The 24,285-nt window shown below is 32.3% G+C and overlaps 2 protein-coding genes across 9 annotated transcripts in view; one reads left to right on the top strand and one right to left on the bottom strand.

The window, feature by feature from the left end:
• The window catches only part of LOC143080077 (uncharacterized), an 84,054-nt gene extending 69,999 nt beyond the window's left edge, over positions 1-14,055 (top strand). For all 7 annotated transcript variants that reach the window (XM_076255742.1, XM_076255746.1, XM_076255744.1 and 4 more), the window contains 8 exons: positions 3,635-3,778; positions 4,406-4,549; positions 5,924-6,021; positions 6,858-6,942; positions 8,041-8,629; positions 9,579-9,683; positions 11,981-12,087; positions 13,402-14,055. In XM_076255742.1, the coding sequence (XP_076111857.1) occupies positions 3,635-3,778; positions 4,406-4,549; positions 5,924-6,021; positions 6,858-6,942; positions 8,041-8,629; positions 9,579-9,683; positions 11,981-12,087; positions 13,402-13,515 (1,386 nt within the window). In that variant the 3' untranslated portion in view covers positions 13,516-14,055. The remainder of the gene's footprint in view (positions 1-3,634; positions 3,779-4,405; positions 4,550-5,923; positions 6,022-6,857; positions 6,943-8,040; positions 8,630-9,578; positions 9,684-11,980; positions 12,088-13,401) is intronic.
• A 2,650-nt stretch (positions 14,056-16,705) lies between these two features.
• LOC143080078 (L-fucose dehydrogenase-like) overlaps positions 16,706-24,285 on the bottom strand; it is a 30,142-nt gene continuing 22,562 nt past the window's right edge. For both annotated transcript variants that reach the window (XM_076255749.1, XM_076255750.1), the window contains 2 exons: positions 19,764-19,860; positions 16,706-17,128 (listed from right to left, as the gene is read on the bottom strand). In XM_076255749.1, the coding sequence (XP_076111864.1) occupies positions 16,967-17,128; positions 19,764-19,860 (259 nt within the window). In that variant the 3' untranslated portion in view covers positions 16,706-16,966. The remainder of the gene's footprint in view (positions 17,129-19,763; positions 19,861-24,285) is intronic.

Genomic DNA, 24,285 nt, shown 5'->3' with positions numbered 1-24,285 from the left:
ATAGGGGTAAAAGTGTTGTAAATAGACTAGCCAACGTATGCCAACAGTATGTAATCATTGAATGTCGATAGACTACAGTTGTATACCAAAAGAAGAAGAGAACCAATTTGATTTAAATACAGGTCGCTGTATAACTTTTGCTTTGGTTCATTGAAGCTGTGGACCTAGGAAAATCACAGATTTATATTTCAATAGGATTGTTCTCAAACAAAGGAAGGAATTCGTCATCACAATTGTTATATATGCCACTGGACGAACACTAATTATCCCCAGGGGATGTGAATATTTTGCTGGGAAACTTTTGAGTATCAAAGTTTCAAATTAATTTCGGGATTTATTTTCTTTCTTGGTATTCAATAACCGAAAAAAGAATAAATTACTTGTTCGCTAAATAGGGATATTCTTGTCAGATAAAAGAATTTTAGTTATATTTAAAAAATAGGGAAATATGACATTAAATTGGTTCTGTCTTTTTTTAAACATCGTTAAAACGATGTGTGTCTAAGGTGAACGCCACAAGAACCCTGTAATACTAGTACTAATACGAGAGTATAGCATGTAAACATTCCTTCTCAATAATATGGTTGTATTGGAAAACTTTTCATACAGATTGACAACTCATTGTCCGATATGCATGTAATATTTGCCACATGACGCCCATAGTTCTTTCTACCATCATCACCTTATTCCTTGATATTGCTGTAAACATCGATGGTTCACACCCAAACAAAATGGGAGTAATGAACCTTCAGAGCTTCTCCGTGTTATACACTTGTGAAATATATAGACGAAATTTCTGTATTGAAATGAATCTACATCTCACAAACAGGATTTTCAAATAACGATTTTGAGTAATCACCTTACAAACCAATATAAACGTATGGCAAGATATAACCATGAAGGAATTTAGTTTTTGTTAGAACTCATCACTATATCATAAACGTATACGTATATATATGCATACAGTTTCAAATATCAAGAACAAGCGTTCGATGTCGATAGTCTGTTCTCTAACTGTTCAGAGTTAGACATGTCACTTGTTCATTCTTGGAAGCCTTCATATTCCCCGTCTAACGATGGGAACTCTTTCTGATTGTGTTGACTATAAATGCTTGTATGGTAATTCTGTCGTTTATCTGTACAAGCGGTTGCATTTCCTCTCCTTTCCCAACAAACAAACGAACGAAACGCAACTAGTCTGATTTCTCTGGAGCTCATCCTCAATGGCTCTTATACGTCAGGAAACTTACATGTATACTAATAATGATTGTTTCATGAACAACGATGTATGAACGAACTATTATAAATTCGTCAATATCTGTAATGCATGACTAAAGTATAACTTTTATTACAACTACTGTATTACTTATTTGGATTAATGACGGCTATCATGTTCAACATTGCACAACTATTATCATAGAATTTTAAAAAAAATCCTCAAAAATCCTCAAAAGATATAATGCCTTAGCTTAGATAATTAGTATTCTTTTCACAAAAAGTTCGTGTAAATGATTGTCAAATGAATTTAATTATGTAAGAATAAAATGTTAAAAAGAAACTAAAAAAAAATTATGCATGTTGTATGTTGTATTTTTTTGTCAATTAAAAACTTTAAAATTGCAATAGTTTTATTAGCATTTAAACACAGCCAGATTTGAATACAAGTTAAGAAATTCCGGTAAAGTCAATGATATCAAACAGATGTACAATGGTATATCAAATTGGGTAATATTGCATTTAGTTTTTATTAAAGATTAAAACTACTATTTTTTGCTTCATATTTGAATCTTTACGCCAATTGCCGCTAAGAAAGTAATCAAAAATTGTTTCCTTTTATTTTTATACACTTTCGGAATTACGAATCTGAATTTTAATTTCAATTAATTTACACAATTTAATTATTGTATCTTTATTCTCATCGTGTATTTAATCTTAGTGTATTAACATCATGACAGCATACACTCTAATCCTTTCTATTTATCCTTTCCAAATAACAACATTTATACCTGTGTACGCTTGAACTCACACCTGCGGCTAAATAGCTACAAGGTAAACGAATTGACCTCAAGCCGAGAAATATACAGTGACCTTTACAAAATAATATACACACTCTGCTCACACATTAGTTGCATTGAAATGATTATCAAAACAATAACGGTAAATAGAACTGAAATATTTTCAGTTCAATATCAGTAAAAATGTTCAATAAATATTTTATGAAAAAAATCTCAACAATAATTAATTAAATTTATTCAAAAACATTTACTAGAGATAATTTTATAGGAGTTTAATTCAATCAATACAAAACGGTATATATATGCATATTCACTTTCGTTCATTCTTATATTGTGGTTTATAACTTCGACCATTCGTCAGCTGTGCGCTTTTAATTACGTATATTGTCGATAAGCTATAAGAGTTAAACAGATTTTATTTTTTCCCAGAATTCAATAAATCGGGCTAATACGTCACGACCCACTCGAGAATTCAACCAAAAAAGTTACAAATACTTGATTTTCTCCGTTATTAGAAGGAATATAAATTTAAAACTTTGCAAATGTGTTTTTTATGTTAAGATGAACATAATTAGATGATAAGTAAAAAATCGCGGAATTTCCCTTTAATTAGAGTTGATAATAAAAAACACTTATGAAAGTATTCCTACATGAATGTGTATTTGATGTTAAAGTAGCATGCTTCAACCTATATTATTTCATTCTGATTTATTTAATTGTACATTTATTGCTTTCTGATAGTGAGGAAATGAGTTTTGTGGTCCATTTTTTAAAAGGTTGCACATTAAAACTATTTCATTGTTCAGTTCAAATGTATCGATGAATGTTATTGTCAAGAAAACAATTATTTTTCTAAACTTAGCCATATTGTACATGCATTAACTATAATTATAGACATTGCATGGTTTTTTCAGAATGTTTATTAGGGCTTTTCTAGAAACTATATCATGTGGCAATTTAAAGATAAGTAAAATGATAGGAGGCTTATATGTGACAATAGGCACACAACCCAAATATGTTACAACGAAATTGACGAAAGAAATCTACAGAATTTGAGAAATACGATTTTTCTCTGAAAATTAGAAACACTAGCCCCCTCCCAAAAAATAGACAATATATAATCAATGAAATAGAATCCTTACAACAACAAATATATACAGAAACAACATGGAGAAATCTATGAAAATTCTTTGTATGTGCCTGTCCCAAGTCAGAGCCTGTATATCAGTGGTTGTTAGTTGCTGTAAATCATACTTGTTTTGTGTCTATTGTTTCGTGTTTAAATAAGACCAATAGAATTCCAGTTTCAGTTGTTTTACATTTATCATTTCTTGGACTTTTACAGCTTACTCTTCAGTTTGGGTTTTGCTCATTGTTGAAGACTGTATGGTGACCTATAGTTACTTCTGCATCTTTTGGTCTCTGGTAAAGAGTTGTCTCATTGGCATTCATGCAACATTTTCTTGGATTTATATTAAATGATTACAATCACTTTATTATTTGCAAATGAAAAGCAAAGGAACAGTGCTAAAATTATTTGTTTTTGGTACTGAGGTTTGAAGGAAGTACAACAAAGCAATCATAAACAGGTTTTTTATAACTACAAACTTATTTTTCAGAACTTAGAAACAATACCAAGGTTAAAAGATGAAATAAAGGAATTGAAGGAAGAAATAGATGCTTACAAACAGGAATCCAATGAGAAAACAGCTTTACTGGTGGCTGCTAGAAAGGCCGTCAGGGAATACAAAGATAAACTTAGGGTAAGTCAATTACATACCTGCTGGGTTGGCTGATGAAAGAATTCAAAGCTTAGGATGAATGACATTGGTTTTCATGGCCCTAAAGGGCTGAGGGGGAATACATGGATAAAATTAGGGTTCCTGGGATATGTCATGAAACTTACTTAGTACTCAAGAGTTAAAAATTAGTTCTTGAAACACCAAATTAAGTATTTCATTGGTTGAATTCTGAGTGAGTACTATACATGACTTAAAATGCAAGGGCTATTATAGAATTTGGTTATAACACGAGGATAAGTAACATTGCCATTTGAGATTGCAATGATAAAAAGCTATGGGTTAAATAAAATGGCAATGGATGTTAAGAAGGCTGTGCTAGAATACATTGAAAAAAATAAGGTAAAAAGTAAAATAACAAAAATTACCAAACTTCAAAGAAATTTAAAAAGCTCAAACACATCAAACCACTGGAAAACAACTGTCATATTCCTGACTTGGTACAGGTATTTTTTCATGTAGAAAATTGTGGATTAAACCTGATTTTAATGCTAGGAAATTGGTTATAATATAAATTAAATAATTTTTATTGAATTGAATAATCATATTCAAACTGATTTACGATTTTTTTTATTTCATTTGTGATTTCAGGATGTAGAACAAGATGTGGAACAAACAGAAAGATTAAGAGAAGATATAGTGACAGCTCACAATGAGAATGTGGCTTTAAAAAGGATTATGTTAGGAAAGGATTGTTTGGTGATACAGAAATCTAAAGCATTAGACTTAGCAAAGGTAAATTAAAAAAAAACATATTAGAGTTATTCTTCAAAAGAGAACAAAAGAGGGACAAAAGATACCAGAGGGACAGTCAAACTCATAAATCGAAAATGAACTAACAACCTCATGGCTAAAAATGAAAAAGACCAACAGACAAACAATAGTACACATGACACAACATAGAAAACTAAAGACTAAGCAACACGAACCTCACCAAAAACTAGGGGTGATCTCAGGTGCTTTGGAAAGGTAAGCAGATCCTGCTTCACATGTGGCACCCATCGTGTTGCTCATGTTATCACAAACCCGTAAATAGTCTAATTGCCATTGGTAGATCACATTCATGAAAAAGGAAGGGGATTGTAGTTACAATTTAAGGAACATATCCGATATCATCTGTGAAACGGTTATTCCATAACAGTCAACAAACTCGTGATGGTGTACGTAAATTTACGAAGGGATGATTTAAACTTCACCATTTGGAACTCTTGGTTTAATAGCTTCCTTGTGAGCAGCACTCTATCAAGAAAATCATGATAGGAAATACAAGCATGGAAATATCGTAGCAATTGGGAGATATATACCCCGTATGCAGGTGCTGCTGGAATGTTGCAACTTAGAAATGGAAGGTTCACAATTGGAAAGCTGAAATCATCTCTTTTGTAGTAAAGATTTTGGTGTAAATGATAATTATAAAGGTGCCTCTTCTTGCAAGGTAATCTTGTGGTCCTAAAACATCTTGTTTTCCTTTCTGTAATGACCTAGCATAAATTTCTTGAAAATATTGAAGTTAATCATCAATAAAAATTGATATGCATTATGCAAATAATGCTGATTTACATCAGGATTCATAAATAGTCCTTTTGCATTTGTATGTTGTGATGTACAGCTGTGTACTATCCTATTCAATATTATTGCAATAATTTAGTATTTTCAATAGCAGTGTCAACTATTCAAAAGCATTAAATTTAGTACTAACCAAAGATTTGTAATTTCTGTAGATATTACTGTATACATGCAGATGCAAGTATGCATGACTAGTTAATAAGTATACTCGTCTGATTTTTTTACGTCAATTTATAATTTATGCTTACAAATTGATTTGTATTTATTTTTCAAACTTTAATTTTCTATATTTATCTTATCTATTTATAACTCTGTATTGCTACTTTCACTTTTCATTGTTTCTCTCACCATGACGACGTCAAATTCAATGCACCACTTTGGAGTACTTCAGGGGCTCAATTTCTGTATAAAAATTGTCCTGATGAAGCCTGCCTTGCAGGCGAAACATGTAGACATAGATAATAAAATTGCAGATCTTTTGAAGTGTTGTTGTCAATTTTAATTATTATTTTTCAAAACAATTTAAATTTTTCCTTTTTTCAGGATGTCATCTCTACAATGAAGAATTCTAAAGAACATGATAAACTAGACAGGATTGCTGGACTTCTTAAAAAAATTGGTTCCACGAAACCTAATCTAAAGTAATATTCATTATTCATAGTTATTTATTAAGAAAAATCTTTTTTTCATAATATTGGTAAAAAAAATCATCTACAAATAGCACTTTTAATTTTGTACCTCAGACTTGTGTTTTATCTACAAAAGACCCATCAGTGACATTTAAAGTAAATAAATAAAAAGGCCAAATAAAGTACAAAAGAAGAGCAGATTCAGAACAAGCACAAATCAACAATAATATAGGGTTATTGCATGAATATTGGGGAATATTGTCCCGAGTAGAATTTAATATTGCACGAGCTTGCGAGTGCAATATATGTTCTACGAGGGATAATATTCACCAATATTCATGCAATAACCCTTTTATTGTATAGCAATATAATATTTGAAAATAAAAACGGGATTAAACTAAGATTTTGTCGTTGATGACGTCATGAATTTTGAAGATTTATTGCACTAGTGCAATATTAGAATTTATTGCACGCTAACTTTTGGTTACTTTCTGTGGGAAATATTATATTGCTATACAATAATATAGCATGGAGTTTTATAATATATAAATAACTTAATTCACATGCTTTTTTTATCATCATACATAGCTTAAATTATGGATAAATGGCATCAGATGTGCATGGTTCCTAATTCATAGCCTAATATTTTACTTATTGACTAAGTAACATCTATATGTAGGAACTGTTTTGGTTAAAATATGTAACACAAAATAAAAATGTATTTTCTTTCTGACTGCACAGAATTAGCGGCTCTATAATCCTTTAACTTACTTGTCTATGGCCTGGTTACTGGTTGTGCTGACTTTTAAGATGAATTAAGAGTTATCTTTCCTTTTTTCTTTTGATAGTGATTCCTGGTCAGAAGACACTGACAGTCAGTTAGGCAGATCAATAGCTGCTGTACATCACAGAAATAAACCACTGTCTTCTCATGTAAGTTATATAAACTAAAATGTTAGGGTGGTATGCTTGCCATTTGAAACAACTATTTACCAGAGTCCAAATGATAGTAGTAGCTGACCATGCAAGACCTCATGGGTAGTCAAAGTTGATAAAAACCACCCTCATTGTCAAATGATATGAATTTTAGAAAATAAACATCACTGTACAGCCTTCAACAACAACTTAAAACCATACTGTAGTCTAGTCAGCTGTAAAAGGGCTTGATATGACAAAATGTTTAACAGTTCAAACGAAAATACCAAGGGCCTGATTTATGTAGAAACAAGAAATTAAAAAACCTAATATGACAAACAGCAAACAACAACAACCTCTGAATGACAGGCTCCTGGATTATGACTTACACAAATGTAATATAGCAGGTATAAACATGTTTGTGAGCACTCAACTCTCTCTCTCTAACCTTAGAAGACTGGTGTAACAGTTTAATATAAAAATAAACTGTATTAAAGAATCTTGTTTAAAATTGTTGTTCTCATCAGATTGGCTCAAAGCACCAAAAAAAATGTTTTGAAGAGTACTCACAGTTTGACAAGTTTAACATCATATATGAGTAATAAACAAATCATGTCCTCCAAGACTAGTGCACATCCAACAGATTTAGTGTAAAGAGGTTTCAAAAATTTTGAGTCATTATGACCTTGTGCAATGCCAAAAGTACATTCTATCAACATGATTTAAGCTCATTTAATTATTCTTGAAAATAAACAATATTGTCATAAAATTTAATATTAGAACACATTTGTACAAAAGCTCTGATCAAGTTGCGTGAAGCCCACAAAATGGAAATTCTTTAGATGACGCTTTGGTTAATTGTGAATCAGTGAATTGATGAAAAAAAATTCAAAATTGGGAATGGAAATGGGAAATAAGTCGTCAAAGAGACAACAACCTAACCAAAGAGCAGAAAACAGCAGAAGGCCACCAATGGGTCTTCAACACAGTAAGAAAATTAAACGAAATCTATTTCTGGACACTTTGACTCTCTTTAATTTCCTTTTTTTTTCATCTATCATTGATCTTATTAAATTAAAAAGAATGAATTTGAAATCAAAAGTTTTATTTTTGCAGACCAGGGAGATACACATTAATTCAACACCAACTGTTTATGATACAAGGAATTCTGGGACACCAACATCAAGGATTTCAATATTAGATGAAGTTAATAATGACACAGGAAGCTGTGAGGATTTACGTCCAAAAACTGCTATTGTTCATCCAAACATTAGAAGGACTTCATCATATAAGGAGCCACCAACATATTTACAAAAAACTTCAGGGACTAGATCATCCAATCAAAATGAACATATACATTTTAGGAAACAAACTCCTCTCTCCCCTAGATCCCAAGGAGACAAAAAAATTAGTTCAAAATTTCAACCTTTAGTGGATTATAAAATAAATGTAAAAGAAAATGGACATCAAGATTCAGGATTTGTGGACCGTGGATCTTCACGGTCATCTTCTGCATGGGTACGACATTCTTTTAGTGATACCGTTGATTCTGGATCAGAATCAGAGGATTTAGATGAAATACCATTATTTAGATCAAAAATGCCAGGGAAGGAAAAAGATGAAATTTTAAAACAGTATGTTAAGCTTGGCAGTCGTATAGTCATTACTGTTCCTCAGAAACCACCTAAATATGGCAGAAAAATCAGTAAGTCTTGTTCTAAATCATTTATATACATCATAAAATACTATAAATTGTTGGGGGTTTTTACGTCAGGATTTGTTTGTGTTTTGAGCCTTTAAGATTGTATACCATAGGTATGCAGATTGTATACCATAGGTATGCATGTACGAAAGGAACAGCCCTACATTCCTCGTAAACTTGATTTTGATATCAAATGAGCATGTAAGAATTTCAGGTGATCAGAAAATACTTGCAAGAAACATGTGTTCTAAAAATAAACTTCAGAGTGACGGAATTATAATTAGCACATATGCTGAGCATTGCATGCATTTAGGCTCTACATTAAGTCTTGTCTTTTTTCATATGTATGATATTTAATTGATACTGAGGAAAGGGAGATAATCAACATTTTTACTAATGCAGAAGAGATAATTTAAGATGTCTTATAAATTTCATAATTTATGGGAATAAATTTGCCTTTCTGCATTACCTTTCTCTAGAAATGTTCAAAATATTGACTGTTCCAGAAAAAGATAAATGGGGTCTTTGAAGGAACTTTTTCTGAAGCTCTTTTCAACCACAGATTTTTTTTCACATATTTAATGAGGGGGGATAGGACCTTTATCGGGACTCCGGATTGGGTGTTTTTAAGCTTTTTAAGTCCAGGATTTTGGGATCAAGACCCCTCCTATCCCCCCTCTTTAATTCCAAAAGTACAAATGTTTGTTCTAGATTCAACCACAAATAGAGATGCAATTACCTTTCAAATTCATAGAGTGAAATCATTTAGAAACCACATATAAACTAAAACATTTAGAAGCTAGATACCTACATCAAGAAGGGTTTAAAAAATTTGAGTTGAACTCCCCATTTTAAAAAAATGTTAAGAGTTTATTAGAGGTATTAATACTGAACTAGAGTAATTTGATGCAAGAATGGAAACATAAGAATTTTTTTTAAATGCTTTTTTCAGCTCCAAAACCAAAGGTGTATACAGGCATAGTAAAATATGTTGGAGTCCTAGACAGACATGATTATTCTAAGAGAGTTTATGTTGGAGTAAGATTGGATGCTCCAGGTATGTTTAAATTTAACCATGATGAATTATGCATGTTATTGTATACACTGTTTGCATTGATGATGCTGAAATAATACAGTTTCTTTTTAAATCTCCTGTTTAGCTCACCTGGCCCGAAGGGCCAAGTGAGCTTTTCTCATCACCCGGCGTCTGGCGTTGGCGTCGTTAACTTTTACAAAAATCTTCTCCTCTGAAACTACTGGACCAAATTTAACCAAACTTGGCCACAATCATCATTGGGGTATCTTGTTTGAAAAATGTGTGGCGTGACCCGGCCAACCAACCAAGATGGCCGCCATGGCTAAAAATAGAACATAGGGGTAAAATGTAGTTTTTGGCTTATAACTCTGAAACCAAAGCATTTAGAGCAAATCTGACATGGGGTAAAATTGTTTATTACATCAAAATCTATCTGCCCTGAAATTTTCAGACAAATCGGACAACCTGTTGTTGGGTTGCTGCCCTGGAATAAGTAATTTGACGAAATTTTGCAGATTTTGGTTATTATCTTGAATATTATTATAGATAGAGATGAACTGTAAACAGCAATAATGTTCAGCAAAGTAAGATTTACAAATAAGTCAACATGAATGAAATGGTCAGTTGACCCCTTTAGGAGTTATTGCCCTTTATAGTCAATTTTTAACCATTTTTCGTAAATCTTAGTAATCTATTACAAAAATCTTCTCCTCTGAAACTAATGGGCCAAATTAATCCAAACTTGGCCACAATCATCTTTGGGGTATCTAGTTTAAAAAACGTGTGTGGTGACCCAACCAACCAAGATGGCCACCATGGCTAAAAATAGAACATAGGGATGAAATGTAGATTTTGGCTTATACCTCTGAAACCAAAGCATTTAGAGCAAATCTGACAAGGGGTAAAATTGTTCATCAAATGAATCCTACAACCGGTTGTTGGGTGGCTGCCCCGAAATAAGTAATTTGAAGGAAATTTTGCAGATTTTGGTTATTATCTTGAATATTATTATAGATAGAGATAAACTGTAAACAGCAATAATGTACAGCAAAGTAAGATCTACAAATAAGTCAACATGACCAAAATGGTCAGTTAACCCCCTAAGGAGTTATTGTCCTTTATAGTCAATTTTTAACAATTTTCATAAAATTTGTAAATTTTTACTAACATTTTCCATTGAAACTACTGGGCCAAGTTCATTATAGATAAAGATAATTGTAAGCAGCTAGAATGTTCAGTAAAGTAAGATGTACAAACCCATCACCATCACCAAAACACAATTTTGTCATGAATCCATCTGCGTCCTTTGTTTAATATTCACATAGACCAAGGTAAGCGACACAGGCTCTTTAGAGCCTCTAGTTGTGTATTCTTTTTGTGGGTTGAGCCAATATTGACCATAATACATTCTGATTAAAACACAATGCAGTTCATACCAAAATAAAATTCCAGAGTCAATGTTTTTACAACTTTCAGGAGATTCAAACAAACTTTTAAGTTTTTTATGAATCTTATATAGATAGGCATTTTTTTCTGTTTTATCTGGCTCTCTTTTCATGCAAAACATAAGAACAATAAACATTTTGAAATGTATCATCAAGTATGACCTAAAAACATTTCCCTTGATTTAAAAAAGAAGATGTGGTATGATTGCAAATGAAATAATTCTGCACAAGAGACCAAATGACTCATAAGTTAACAATTATAGGTCACTGTGTGGCCTTCAACAATGAGCAAAACCCATACTGCACAGTTAAATGTGAAACAATTCAAAAGAAAAAAACTTATGGCCTTATTTATGTAAAAAAATATTAACAAAAAACAAATATGTAACCATCAACAAACAACAACCACTGAATTACAAACTCATGACTTCGTACAGGCACATACAATATGAGAGTTTGTTAAGTAAAAATGGACTAACATTTTGAACGAAAATAACCTTATACCATCACAGGGAGTTTTGTTTGTCTTTATAGAGATACATCCCTTTACTCACAAAGCATTTGAAAGTATTGAATTGAATTTGAAGATTTGCAACAGGCAGAAAAGGTTCTTCCATATTGCAATTAATTTATGAAGCTTTTGTCCAGGTTAAGTTAATATCCAAAGTCAATTCTCCATATAATTCTTATTTGCAGTATTGTTATTTTTCACAGCATTATAGTGTACATGTTGCAATTTTTTCTAGCTATGTAAAATATGTATGGGTATGTGTTTTTCTATTTCTTTAAATCAGTAAAGCTTCTTTGAATTTGCTAATACTTTTCATTCAAACTTGCCATTGTTTGTTAGCTTACTTTGTTTATGTATTTTAGCTGGTAGTACAGATGGAATGTATAATGGGAAGAGATACATGTATACACCACCAGATCTGGGAAAGTTCTTCAAGCTTTGTGATGTAACATCAGTACTCAATGTTCAGGTCAAGTATATTATGTTTTTTTAGTTACCTGGCCCAAAGGGCCAAGTGAGCTTTTCTCATCACTTGGCGTCCGGCGTCGTTAACTTTTACAAAAATCTTCTCCTCTGAAACTTCTTGGCCAAATTTAACCAAACTTGGCCACAATCATCATTGGGGTATCTAGTTTAGAAAATGTGTCCAGTGACCCAATCAACAAACACAAACACATCACCATCACCAAAACACAATTTTGTCATGAATCCATCTGTGTCCTTTGTTTGATATGCACATAGACCAAGGTGAGCGACACAGGCTCTTAAGAGCTCTAGTTTTATTACTCTGTATTTATATGAGAAAAAGATGTGGTTAATTGCCAATGAGACAACTTTCCACCAATGACTAAAGGACAAGGATAAAACGCACTATAGGTCAGGCTTTGAGGAAGTTTTCTTAGGAATCTTTTATTTCTGACGAAGAAAATATCTAAAAATAGAATTACATATATCCTTATTTAAAAGAATTGGCATGCAATACCTTCACTTTTGGCTTAAAAACAGTATGTATTTTAAATTTTATGAGTGATGATTCTAACATTTTTATGGGGATTTCTTCCTAACCTTGACCAATTGGTAACATTACATTTTGGAATCTTTTAACTTATTTCATCAAACACAACAGAATTGGAAAAAAAGTAAATGACAAATCCCAGATTTGGATGGTATATCTTCTGGAATAGCTGTATATATAATCATACTAAAACCAGACTTACATTTTCTTGATTGCGACAAAAAACAAAATCCCTACCAAACCTATAAATTTGGAAAGGAAAATGTAAGCTAGCCTATTTTTTATGCATTAGTAAATAATTTGAGCCAGGCAATCTGACTCGTGTAACCACTTCAGATTTTAATATTAGACAGAATCATTCAGTAACGGCATATAAACATTTGATGTGTCTAATTAATTAAATTTATTTAAGAATGAAATGCTTCTTTTATATCCAATCAAACTTAAGGATTCTTAAATGATGCATACATGTAAAGGATTCTTAAATGATGCATACATGTAACATCAGGCTCATAGCCAGGAATTTCCAAGGGGGGTTATTTGAACTCACGAACTTGACTTAAACAGTCATAACTCGTACAGAATGTTGACTTTAACAATGCTTATTTGTTTTCAAGGGGGGAGGGGGGTCTTCCGAACCACCCAAACCCCCCTGGCTATGGGTATGAACATAATTATTATGGTTTGAGTTTAATGATTAGTTTGCCTGTCCCTAATCTATGTGACCTGTCATCATTTTATATAACAATATTTTTCTTATTTTAACAGAAAGGACATTATGTTATGATTGATGCCTTACTGTCCAAGCATTTACGATCCTCCTCTCCAGAACGACCGCAGAGTACTTCGATAGGACGACCACAGAGTACCTCAACAAGCTGATACCTGACATTCATTCATGTTAAAACAAACTGACAACATATGTACAAAAAAGAATTTCTAGCCAGATCTATGTACCGTCTTCTACTTAAAAGCTGCCTTGTAGATCATTTCCTCTTTTCATTATACAACCAGTTATAATGTAGTCAAGTTTGGTTAAATAACTAATATACTTTCTGTTGAGATATTAATGAGAGAGCATCATTTGAGTTATAAATTTGCCCTTAAAAGATCAAGCATGTCTAGTATGACCTTAGAAATTTTAATCTACATCATAGAATAACAGACCTGTGAAGGTTAACTCAAGATTGATACATACATTTTCTGTAGAAAATGCATTTATAGGAAACCAGGCATGATCATGAAAATTTCAATCACTACATTACATGTCTAGCATAAAGTGTACAAATTTTAATTTTATCATGGCTGTTGCATTTAAATATGACCATGTTTCTAAGAAAAGTACATAATATATATTGTTCCAAATTGTTCAATTTGAAAGTGAACTTGTAACAGAAATTATATGAATTTTATGTTCTGACACTTGTTTAAAAGTATGTAGTAATCAACACTTAATAATTACCAGCAATATATCAAATAGATTTCAATATAGTGTCTCAGAGAAATGTTAATTCATATTTTGGTCCAAATAATACTATTTAAAAGGATAATAAATTATTTCCATAAAATTTGCTGATCTAAGGTTGACGTGACATCTTTCTGACCCACATATCTTCATGTAGTTCTAGTCGAAATAAAACTGTGATATAGTAGGTTAGATAGGTTCATGTTAATTATGTTTTTATTATTTATTTAATTGTTATGTTGAGTCAGTTGATAGTTGACTTCCCTTGAAGATTCAAAAGGGAGATAATAAGTAAAGTATGTCAGCAGTTGAAAAAATGAATTATCTCCCCTTTACACATCTATGATTAAAGGATTACCATTAACTTTTGATATTTCTTTGTCTAATGAATATCCTAATGTGTGTCCCACTCAGAAATTAGAAAACAACAAATATTTAATATTTAACAAAAAAATAAAAGTACAATATAGTTCTCACTCATGCTAATTGTCAGGATACAAGATTTTTTTTTTAAATAAATCCTCACAAGACTTTCAAGGGGCTTTTTTTTACTTTGTGGTATGTTTAATGCAGTATAAATATCATAGATATAGGAAGATGTGGTATAAGTACCAATGAGACAACTCTTTATCCAAGTAACAATTTATAAAAGTACCAAACCATTATAGGTCAAGTTACAGCCTTCAACAAGGAGCCTATGCTCACACCGAACAGCAAGCTATAAAGGGCCCTAAACTTTACTAGTGTAATACCATTCAATTGGGAAAACCAACGGTTTAATCTACATAAAAACGAAAAACAGCACGTTTTAATCAGATTAAAATATTATTTATCTATGTAATTTTGTATTCCTGATACAAATAGTGCGTTTATGTCTTTCTTGTCTATGTGTAATACATGATTCATTGTATACCAAAGATTACATCATTGCCAAGTTATCAACAAGACTGAACTTCTCTAGCATTCATTGTACAAAGTCATTTTATTAAGGCATTTGAATTAAGATTAAATTTTAATCAGCTGGAATTCCCGAAAAGTTACTGTTACAAACTTAGTTCAAGTGTAAATGCTGATTATCTCCCTTTACAATGTTTGATTTTTAATCATTGAACCAGTAGTAATTCTGAAAATATAATCAAGAATAGCACATTTTCACCTAGGAAGCAATCATTTATAACCATCAACATATTTTTTTTTAATTAATGCATAAAGTGACTGATGACCAGAGGCAATACTTAAAAGTGACAGAAGGGGAAAAAGGAGGCGATAATTTTGGATATCAGCTCTTAACTGGAAGGATCATGCTTGTTTTTTTAATATGTCAACATTGAGCATGTATTTTATATTTTATTTCATGTCTAGTAATATTTTTCCCTTATAAAATCAAAGTGAGGATGCACTGTCCATAGCATTAAGTAATATTTTCACCGTAATATTTTTATTAGACTGAACTTAGACAAAGATATTTGAAAATTTATCAATACATGTATTTCTAAATTATAATATTTTTTATTTATTTTAATTATGAGGATATTAGGATATCAGCATGTATATCTTATATTAAATCATTGAAAGACACTGTGAATAACCACAGAAATAATTGTAATGTTGCAATAGTTTGTAACTTAAATTTATGTCTGATTCATGGTGCAGTCAGAACCTTGAAAGATGCATTTTTCAAGTCATAAAATATAACTTTAATTTCTCAGTAGTTAGGGTAGAAATTAATTTAACACTTAAAGTTATCTATAATCTGACCCATTTACATGCCTTTTATATATAATTTATGGCTTCATGTATGTTATTTGTTCTGTGACTGTTATATATAGTTTTTGTTGCATTAAAAAATGACCTTGTTCATTGCAATAAATTTGACACAATAAAAAATGTCTTCCCTGAACAAACATGTTGTAGATTTGTTACTCTTTAGTATTATAATATCAAATCTCTGATGGATTGTATAATAAAAACTATAAGACAATTTTCCAAATTTACAACATTGAAACAACAATTACATCCCTAGAATACATGACACTAATACTATGACGTTCATTTGCTGCATTTTGTACACTTTTTATAAATATTTTCACTAGCGTTCATACACAGTGTTGAGTCAATCAGGTTCTAAAGTTTACTTTTTTATCCAAAATAAACATAGCCTTTTTAACTTTGGTTGATTCAAGCGTTACTGATGAGTCTTTTGTAGACAAACCGTCCTTGGGGTCCACTTCCTATATATACAATGTGATAAGACGTGCTGCTGGAATAGGTCACCTTTTCAAGCTTGAAAATATGTGAATAGGTCGGGAAAACTATCAGAAATATATGATAAGGTCAATAAAGTTCCCATTACTTTGCATTTCATCTTTCTTGGTGTTCCTAGCTGTGTTTTATCAACCAATTTTCTCTCTTTTGGCACTTAGGTATACCACTATTCCATTACAAATTTACAAACCAAACGAAACCCAAACAATATGGGAAAAGGTAACTTTCTAACTGAAGCAATATGTGAAAAGGTATACTTTTTTCAAATCGATTAACAATTAGGTATTGAAGTGCCCCCCCTCCAGAGGAAACATGTGTCTGGCGCAAATACAAATTTCAATACTGGTTTCTATGATGAGTTTATTTATATTTATAACTTGATCAAATGTATTTGCGAAAAAAAGCTATGGACCACTCATCTTCACAACATATGGACGATGTTTTCTCATGGCCGATATATCTTTTCAAGGTATGGCCGACACATCTAATGGAGTAAGGACAAAATGGCAGTATGGACGTCATGTCCTGCATAGAAAGTAAAACCCAAGCATGACAGGATCAAAACCAATGATGTAGCATTTATTCTTTATTTCAAACTATCTTTTAGTTTGCTGATGTTTTCTGTTTTCTCATGTTTTTAATGCCATAATTCAGTTCAGCTCCTGCAGTAAGATTCAGTTCTATTCCGGTACAGAATGTTGCGTCAGAAGCTAAAAATAAGCATGCTTTTCCAACTTCCTCTATTGTTCCTATTCGTCCCAGTAACTGAAATAAAACATAGAATATTAAGATAACAATTAGAATATGTGGTATTATTACCTGTCAGATGACTTTGATGAGAGACCAAATGACATAGAATTTAACAACTAAATGGATAATGTACAGCCTTCAATAATGAGCAACAGTTGTGTAAGCGACTTTACCTTAGAAAAATGACATATACACAATAAACAAATTACAAATAAAACTAGAGGCTCTAAAGAGCCTGTGTCGCTCACCTTGGTCTATGTGCATATTAAACAAAGGACACAAATGGATTCATGACAAAATTGTATTTTGGTGATGGTGATGTGTTTGAAGTTCTTACTTTACTGAACATTCTTGCTTCTTACAATTATATCTATAATGAACTTTGCCCATTAGTAACAGAGAAAAATATTTGGTAAAAATTTACATAAATTTACCAAATTAATGAAAATTGTTAAAAATTGACTATAAAGGGCAATAACTCCTTAAGGGGTCAATTGACCATTTAGGTCATGTGGACCTATTTGTAGATCTTACTTTGATGAACATTATCGCTGTTTACAGTTTATCGCTATCTATAATAGTATTCAAGATAATAACCAAAAACAGCAAAATTTCTTTAAAAATTACCAATTGGAGGGCAGCAACCCAACAACCGGTTGTCCAATTCATTTGAATATTTCAGGGCAGATATATATTGACTTGATTAACAATTTAACTCCTTGTCAGATTTCCTCTAAATGATTTGGTTTCAGAGTTGTAAGCAAAAAACTACATTTTACCCCTGTTCTATTTTTAGCCGTGGTGGCCATCTTGGTTGGATGGCCAGGTCATCGGACACATTTTTCAAAGAAGGTACCTCAAAGATGATTGTGGCCAAGTTTGAAATAATTTGGCCCAGTAGTTTCAGAGGAGAAGATTTTTGTAAAAGATAACTAAGATTTACGAAAAATGGTTAAAAATTGACTATAAAGGGCAATAACTCCTAAAGGGGTCAACTGACCATTTCGGTCATGTTGACTTATTTGTAAATCTTACTTTGATGAACATTATTGCTGTTTACAGTTTATCTCTATCTATAATAATATTCAAGATAATAACCAAAAACGGCAAAATTTCCTCAAAATTACCAATTCAGGGGCAGTAATCCAACAACAGGTTGACCGATTCATCTGAAAATTTCAGGGCAGATAGATCTTTACCTGATAAACATTTTTACTCCTGTCAGATTTCCTCTAAATGTTTTGGTTTTTGAGTTATAAGCCAAAAACTGCATTTTACCCCTATGTTCTATTTTTAGCCGTGGCGGCCATCTTGGTTGGTTGACCGGGTCACGCCACACATTTTTTAAACTAGATACCCCAAAGATGATTGTGGCCAACTTTGGATTAATTTGGCCCATTAGTTTCAGAGGAGAAGAGTTTTGTAAAAGATTACTTAGATTTATGAAAAATGGTTAAAAATTGACTATAAAGGGCAATAACTCCTTAAGGGGTCAACTGACCATTTCGGTCATGTTGACTTATTTGTAAATCTAACTTTGCTGAACATTATTGCTGTTTACAGTTTATCTCTATCTATAATAATATTCAAGATAATAACCAAAAACGGCAAAATTTCCTCAAAATTACCAATTCAGGGGCAGCAACCCAACAACAGGTTGACCGATTCATCTGAAAATTTCAGGGCAGATAGATCTTGACCTGATAAACATTTTTACCCCCATCAGATTTCCTCTAAATGCTTTGGTTTTTGAGTTATAAGCCAAAAACTGCATTTTACCCCTATGTTCTATTTTTAGCCGTGGCGGCCATCTTGGTTGGTTGACCGGGTCACGCCACACATTTTTTAAACTAGATACCCCAATGATGATTGTGGCCAAGTTTGGTTCAATTTGGCCCAGTAGTTTCAGAGGAGAAGATTTTTGTAAAAGTTAACGACGACGGACGACGGACGCCGGACGCAAAGTGATGGGAATAGCTCACTTGGCCCTTCGGGCCAGGTGAGCTAAAAATAAGTTAGCAACCAGCAGACACTGTCAGGAAGGAACATACCTGTAACAATGATTTTATAAATAAATGTGGTGACCTTTAACCTTACGAATGATGAGAATCTGGAAAATGAATGTTAGTTAATGTACCACAAAAATAATGCCAAAGTCAGGTTAACCATGTCAGATAACCTTCAGTTGGCAATGATGAATAGAATAGTTGACCTGGTACTAAAGTATGTGAGTCTTAATCAAGAAGATCAACCAGAAAAAAATGATGTAAAGTTTAGGTGAACTGGTTCCTATGCATTTTTATGCATTCATTGAACAAAAAGGTTACCATGCTGGGACAATAGACTTATGTTGGATGTCCACTTTTAGAACAAATGGCATCATCATAATCAGCTCTTCTGCTCTTTAAAATGTAAAACTGTACAGTTTACGCTGAATAAGCATGCATACTTCTTTTTAACCACTGGTCAGATTCTATTGTTGGCATTAATTTAAAGGTGTAGAGTAAAAGAAGTTTTTTTTTAAAAATGCAATGGAAATAAATTAAAATTGTCCTGAGTGATCCTTTCTATAATAAGTTTAATGGAATTTAGTGTGTAAAAACAATCGCATATAATTGCTAAGCTTTTAATTGTCAAAAAAAGTATATACCTGACTGTTTGCACACATTTGTTTAGCTTCTAATGGGTTTGGAACAGATTTCAGTACATCGTCTAAAAGTGGTGTCCATATAGATGATGGTGCTACCCTAATATCAAATAAAAGATATATCACATAACAAAACATTGTGAAAGACGCTATAAAAAACTAAATAAAAAAAATATCATGTACGGTTGTTTAATGCGTGGTTTTAAGATAAAACAGAATAACATTTTGAAGAAAAATAAAAGTAATGGTTTTTATCAGCAGTTTAAATAGCTGAGTCAATAAACCAACATAGTTTGATATCCAGGAATATAAACTTCCATTAAAATGGTAGCAATATTAAGTGCTCTGGAAGAGTCAGCATTTTCTACATGGCTTTTGTTGTTTGATTTGATTGTTTGATTGTTTGAGCTTCAACTCACCAAGGATGTGTCAGAGACATGTATACTAAAGAGATTAGCGACTTGTAAATCTCGCTGACTTCACGCGTGTAAACTCGTACCCAGCATCCTCTAATCATATGATAACGAGATTAGCGGTAGTCTAGACAATCGATAATAATCACTCGGAACACCCTGTTGTTTTTCTTTGTATTAAGGACCAGGACAAAGACTTTCAGAATTAAAATCTTGTATTGTAAACAAATTCGCAGGTGAATAATAATGACGCTGTTTACATGTAGCATCAATCGGTCTGTTAATTAGGGGGTTCCATGATTAGGAGTATGTGGGAAATTATTATCTTTGCAGGAAATAACTGTGTAATGTCGAGAAAAAAAAATTAAAAAAAATTATAAAACTTTATAATTAACTTTCATCTCAATATTTATATCTATATTAAAATTGATGCTTGGTGGCTGTTGTGATATTCACGATGTCCAAGACAGATTTTTTTTATCATGGGACGACAATTTAGATTTAGATATATTGTTCGGGGAATACACAGACACTGACCCAATTGTAGATAGTGACGACGACTTTGTTCTAGCGACAGGTGTGCAACCCCCCCCCCCCCCCCCAAAAAAAAAGGTCAAGGAAATTGACAAGAGTTTAAGTGCAGATGTTACTGCTACTGATGGTTACAAATGTCTTGACTGTGACAAGATTCTGAAATCTATCTCTGGGTTCCGTGGACACACATCAAGACAACATGGAAAACAATTGAAAGGTAATTTAGGCGAAAATGTTATTTTTTTTCTCCATCCTTTTAACAAGGACGCATTTGTTAAAAAAAAAAATATGCAAAAGTACATGTCCTTTAAAAGTATTTAAGGTCCTGTCCATGCATGCTATGTTAATTTTGTAATACTTCCCTAAGAAAAACTTTTAAGAATCATCAATTCCGCCAAGATTGAATAATTATTATGAAAACAAAATGTCAAAGTGGCTTGGTACTTAATTAAATGGCTTCGTGGTGCATATATGAACAACTTGACAAGATATGTTGGGCTACTTTACACTGTGATAAAAAGTTTCAAGTTTTAACACCACTGAGGGGTTCACACTACCTTGTTTATGATGTTAATAATTAATCTAGAAAGACTTCATCAATTTGTTAACAACAGGTGACATTTCTGCATGTCCAAGTGGTTTAATTACATGAGTTACTAACTTATTAAGAGGAAGAATCATACAGCTACTGATAACCTAACATGTTTGATCTTTACTTCATGTACCTTACAGGATGTTTACTTATTAATAGGTGTCAAATTATAAACAGTTTTATTACCATGATCAAGATTTTTAATTAGCAACATTAAAACCTGAATCAATGGCGCTTAACAACAAGAACATTAGCATGTGTTTAGTAATTTAATTATCATTGCTTTAATTTTCAAGTAAAAGAACATTATGACTCTGAAGCCATTTTGAGACCATTCAAGTAGTTTTGTTATCCAAGGATCATTTTATTCAGGATTATCCTAGTCCAACTATAATACAAGAAACCGTTTTATAAACCTTATATGTCATTGTTTAAACAAGCACAACCTCGAAATATTGCTTCGTTTTATTTATTTTTGTTCCAAAAGTCGGGAGCCTTATCGAGTACTGAATCTAAAATTTGGGCTTCTTCTTCTTGAATCGGGATATAAATTCGCCTATAATTTTATTAGCTATTACTAAAGAAAGCTTAAAATTACAAATAAACTACGCCTCTACATAAATTTAAGTTATTCTTAACTGAATTGTGTTGATATAGATTGTATTTTATTATAATTTGGTTGTTTTCTGTACGTTAAAGCTGTTTGTAAATAATCAATATGGCGGATTGTTTGGCGAATTTTCTACTCTCGAGAAATCTCGTGCACACGCGTGAAGTTGGCCGCTGGTTATAGCCGTAACGATAAGTTGCCAATCTCTGTATTAATATGTCTCTGGATGTGTATAGTAATAATGTAGCGGAATCGGTTTTTATATATTTAAAATTATATGTAGGATGGCTTATTTCAATTTACAATTCATTTTCATTGTTATTATTTTGCTTACATGTTCGTATCCAGGGTAAACTAAAAAGTGTAGTTGATTTCTATTGGTTAATCAGTAAGGATTCTCGGTGTTTTACATAAGATAAATGATTAAAAGCTTTTCTTTTCTTCTCGGTAGTAATCAATAGTTGTTTAGAATAAAATATTTTCGAGTGCACCTTTATATACAAGTTTGTATCGAAGTACGCGGTTGGTTAAAGTTGTTATTTCTTTACCTGTAATTAGTATATAAAGTAGATATTTTATTAATTCGGCCGCTTGATCGTATAAAGCCAAGGTCTGTATAAGACATAATCGACATTTGGTTTGAATAAAACCGCCGTTGTTTATCTTTATTATTAAGGGCTTACGGGTGTATTATACCCCGATGTCTGAATAAGACACTGCAACTTGGTTTGAATAAAACCGATATGCTTTATTTCTCAGGGTGATTCTTTGTTGCTTTATTTGGTCCGGTTTTAGTCCATAGCGTGTTCTAGTAAGAATTTAGTAAAGTATCTTTTATATTTTGGGGGTTTGAATTTAATATTTAATGAGATTACGATAGAGTTTAATAGTTTAGGGTATTTACGGTAAAATTCCATTTGTTTAGAAGCCGAAACTTAATATTCATTTTACATTTTTGACAAGAGCTTTTACATTATTTTACAATGTAATATTTTATGTGACTTTGATACTTTGTATTGTTATTGCAATATTATTTACATCTGTTGATATTTTGAGAGACCTTATTAAATTATATAAACTTACTTATCTCGATCTCTTCAGCTAAGGAGACTCAGGGCCAAGTGGTTCGAATCTTTACATGAGGTTAACAGACGGTTTTATACAATTTATAGTCGGAAATATCAAGTAGACTTGTGCTTCGGGAATTAATTATTTCCGAGCCATAAGATCAATTACGCTTGATTTAATATAATTGTCCGATTACAGGTGTGTCAATTTGTAGTTAAAACTTTGGGATATTGAGGTCAATGTCAAGTATTGATTTGTCGGCGTACGTATAGGTAAAGGTGGGTTCGAAGAGTAGACACATGTATTCACGGTATTGTTGATGTATACCCACGATAAAAAGGAACTCGTCATTACAATGTAGAAATACCTGTAGCTTTAGAGGCTGAGTTAACATTATAGCTGACTTTAACAAATAAAACACACAGATAATAAAAGAAAGATATTTTATACATAGAAAAATACTGAGATCAAACCGTCTCCTGTTACATTTTGGCGCCCAACGTGGGGCCCTGTTGTAAAACATCCAAGGCTGAGAGATAAGAATATTGCATTTTTTTTTTAAGAATTTTTTTTTTTAAGATTTTTTTTTTTTTATTTATTGAAACTCAAAGCTCGTACATAGAGTTTATTTAAGAATATATATAATTTCAAAATGGCAGAAGGGGGCAAAAATATTAGTTCTGAAGTTAACATACCCGTTGAAATGGCAAATAATAGAGTCTTGAGCTTTATTAGTGAAATTGAAAGGGATTTGGAGGATATGAGACACAAGACATTTAAAGATTATGAGGATCATAGGGGTCTGTCTAATCCTGGTCTTGGAGCAAGTCGATTTTTGATAGGTTCTAGTGAGAAGGTTGATTCTGTGGATAGGTCTGATTGTAATAAGTTAGGTTCATTTGAATTATATTCACGGGAGGGGGATAAGCATAAAAGTAGTACTCCGAATGAAAACTTGCGATCCGGCTTTATCGTTAAAAGGGATAGCAGTCGCGATTCGAATGTTAAATTTAACTTAGAGCATGGTTACTCGACGGATTGTTCTGACTCGAATAACCCCGTCCGCGAATAAGACAAGGGAGAAAATCCGAAGAAACTCTTCCAAATAGGCGTGAAGGGTTGCATGCTTACAACCTGCCCAGTCGCGAGGAGGCGTCCCGAGATACGGTTGGAATGTACAACCGATTATATAATCCTCCAACAACTGCTACCCCTCGTCCGATATCGCGTTCGAGTATAGGTACAAGACCGATTTCTAAGCGTGAAAAGGAACCAGAAAAGTTTGACGGGAAGTCAACCAACTACAAA

Source organism: Mytilus galloprovincialis, chromosome 6 (genome assembly GCF_965363235.1).
Source record: "Mytilus galloprovincialis chromosome 6, xbMytGall1.hap1.1, whole genome shotgun sequence".
NCBI lineage: Eukaryota > Metazoa > Mollusca > Bivalvia > Mytilida > Mytilidae > Mytilus > Mytilus galloprovincialis.
This window is presented reverse-complemented; position numbering and strand designations above follow the sequence as displayed.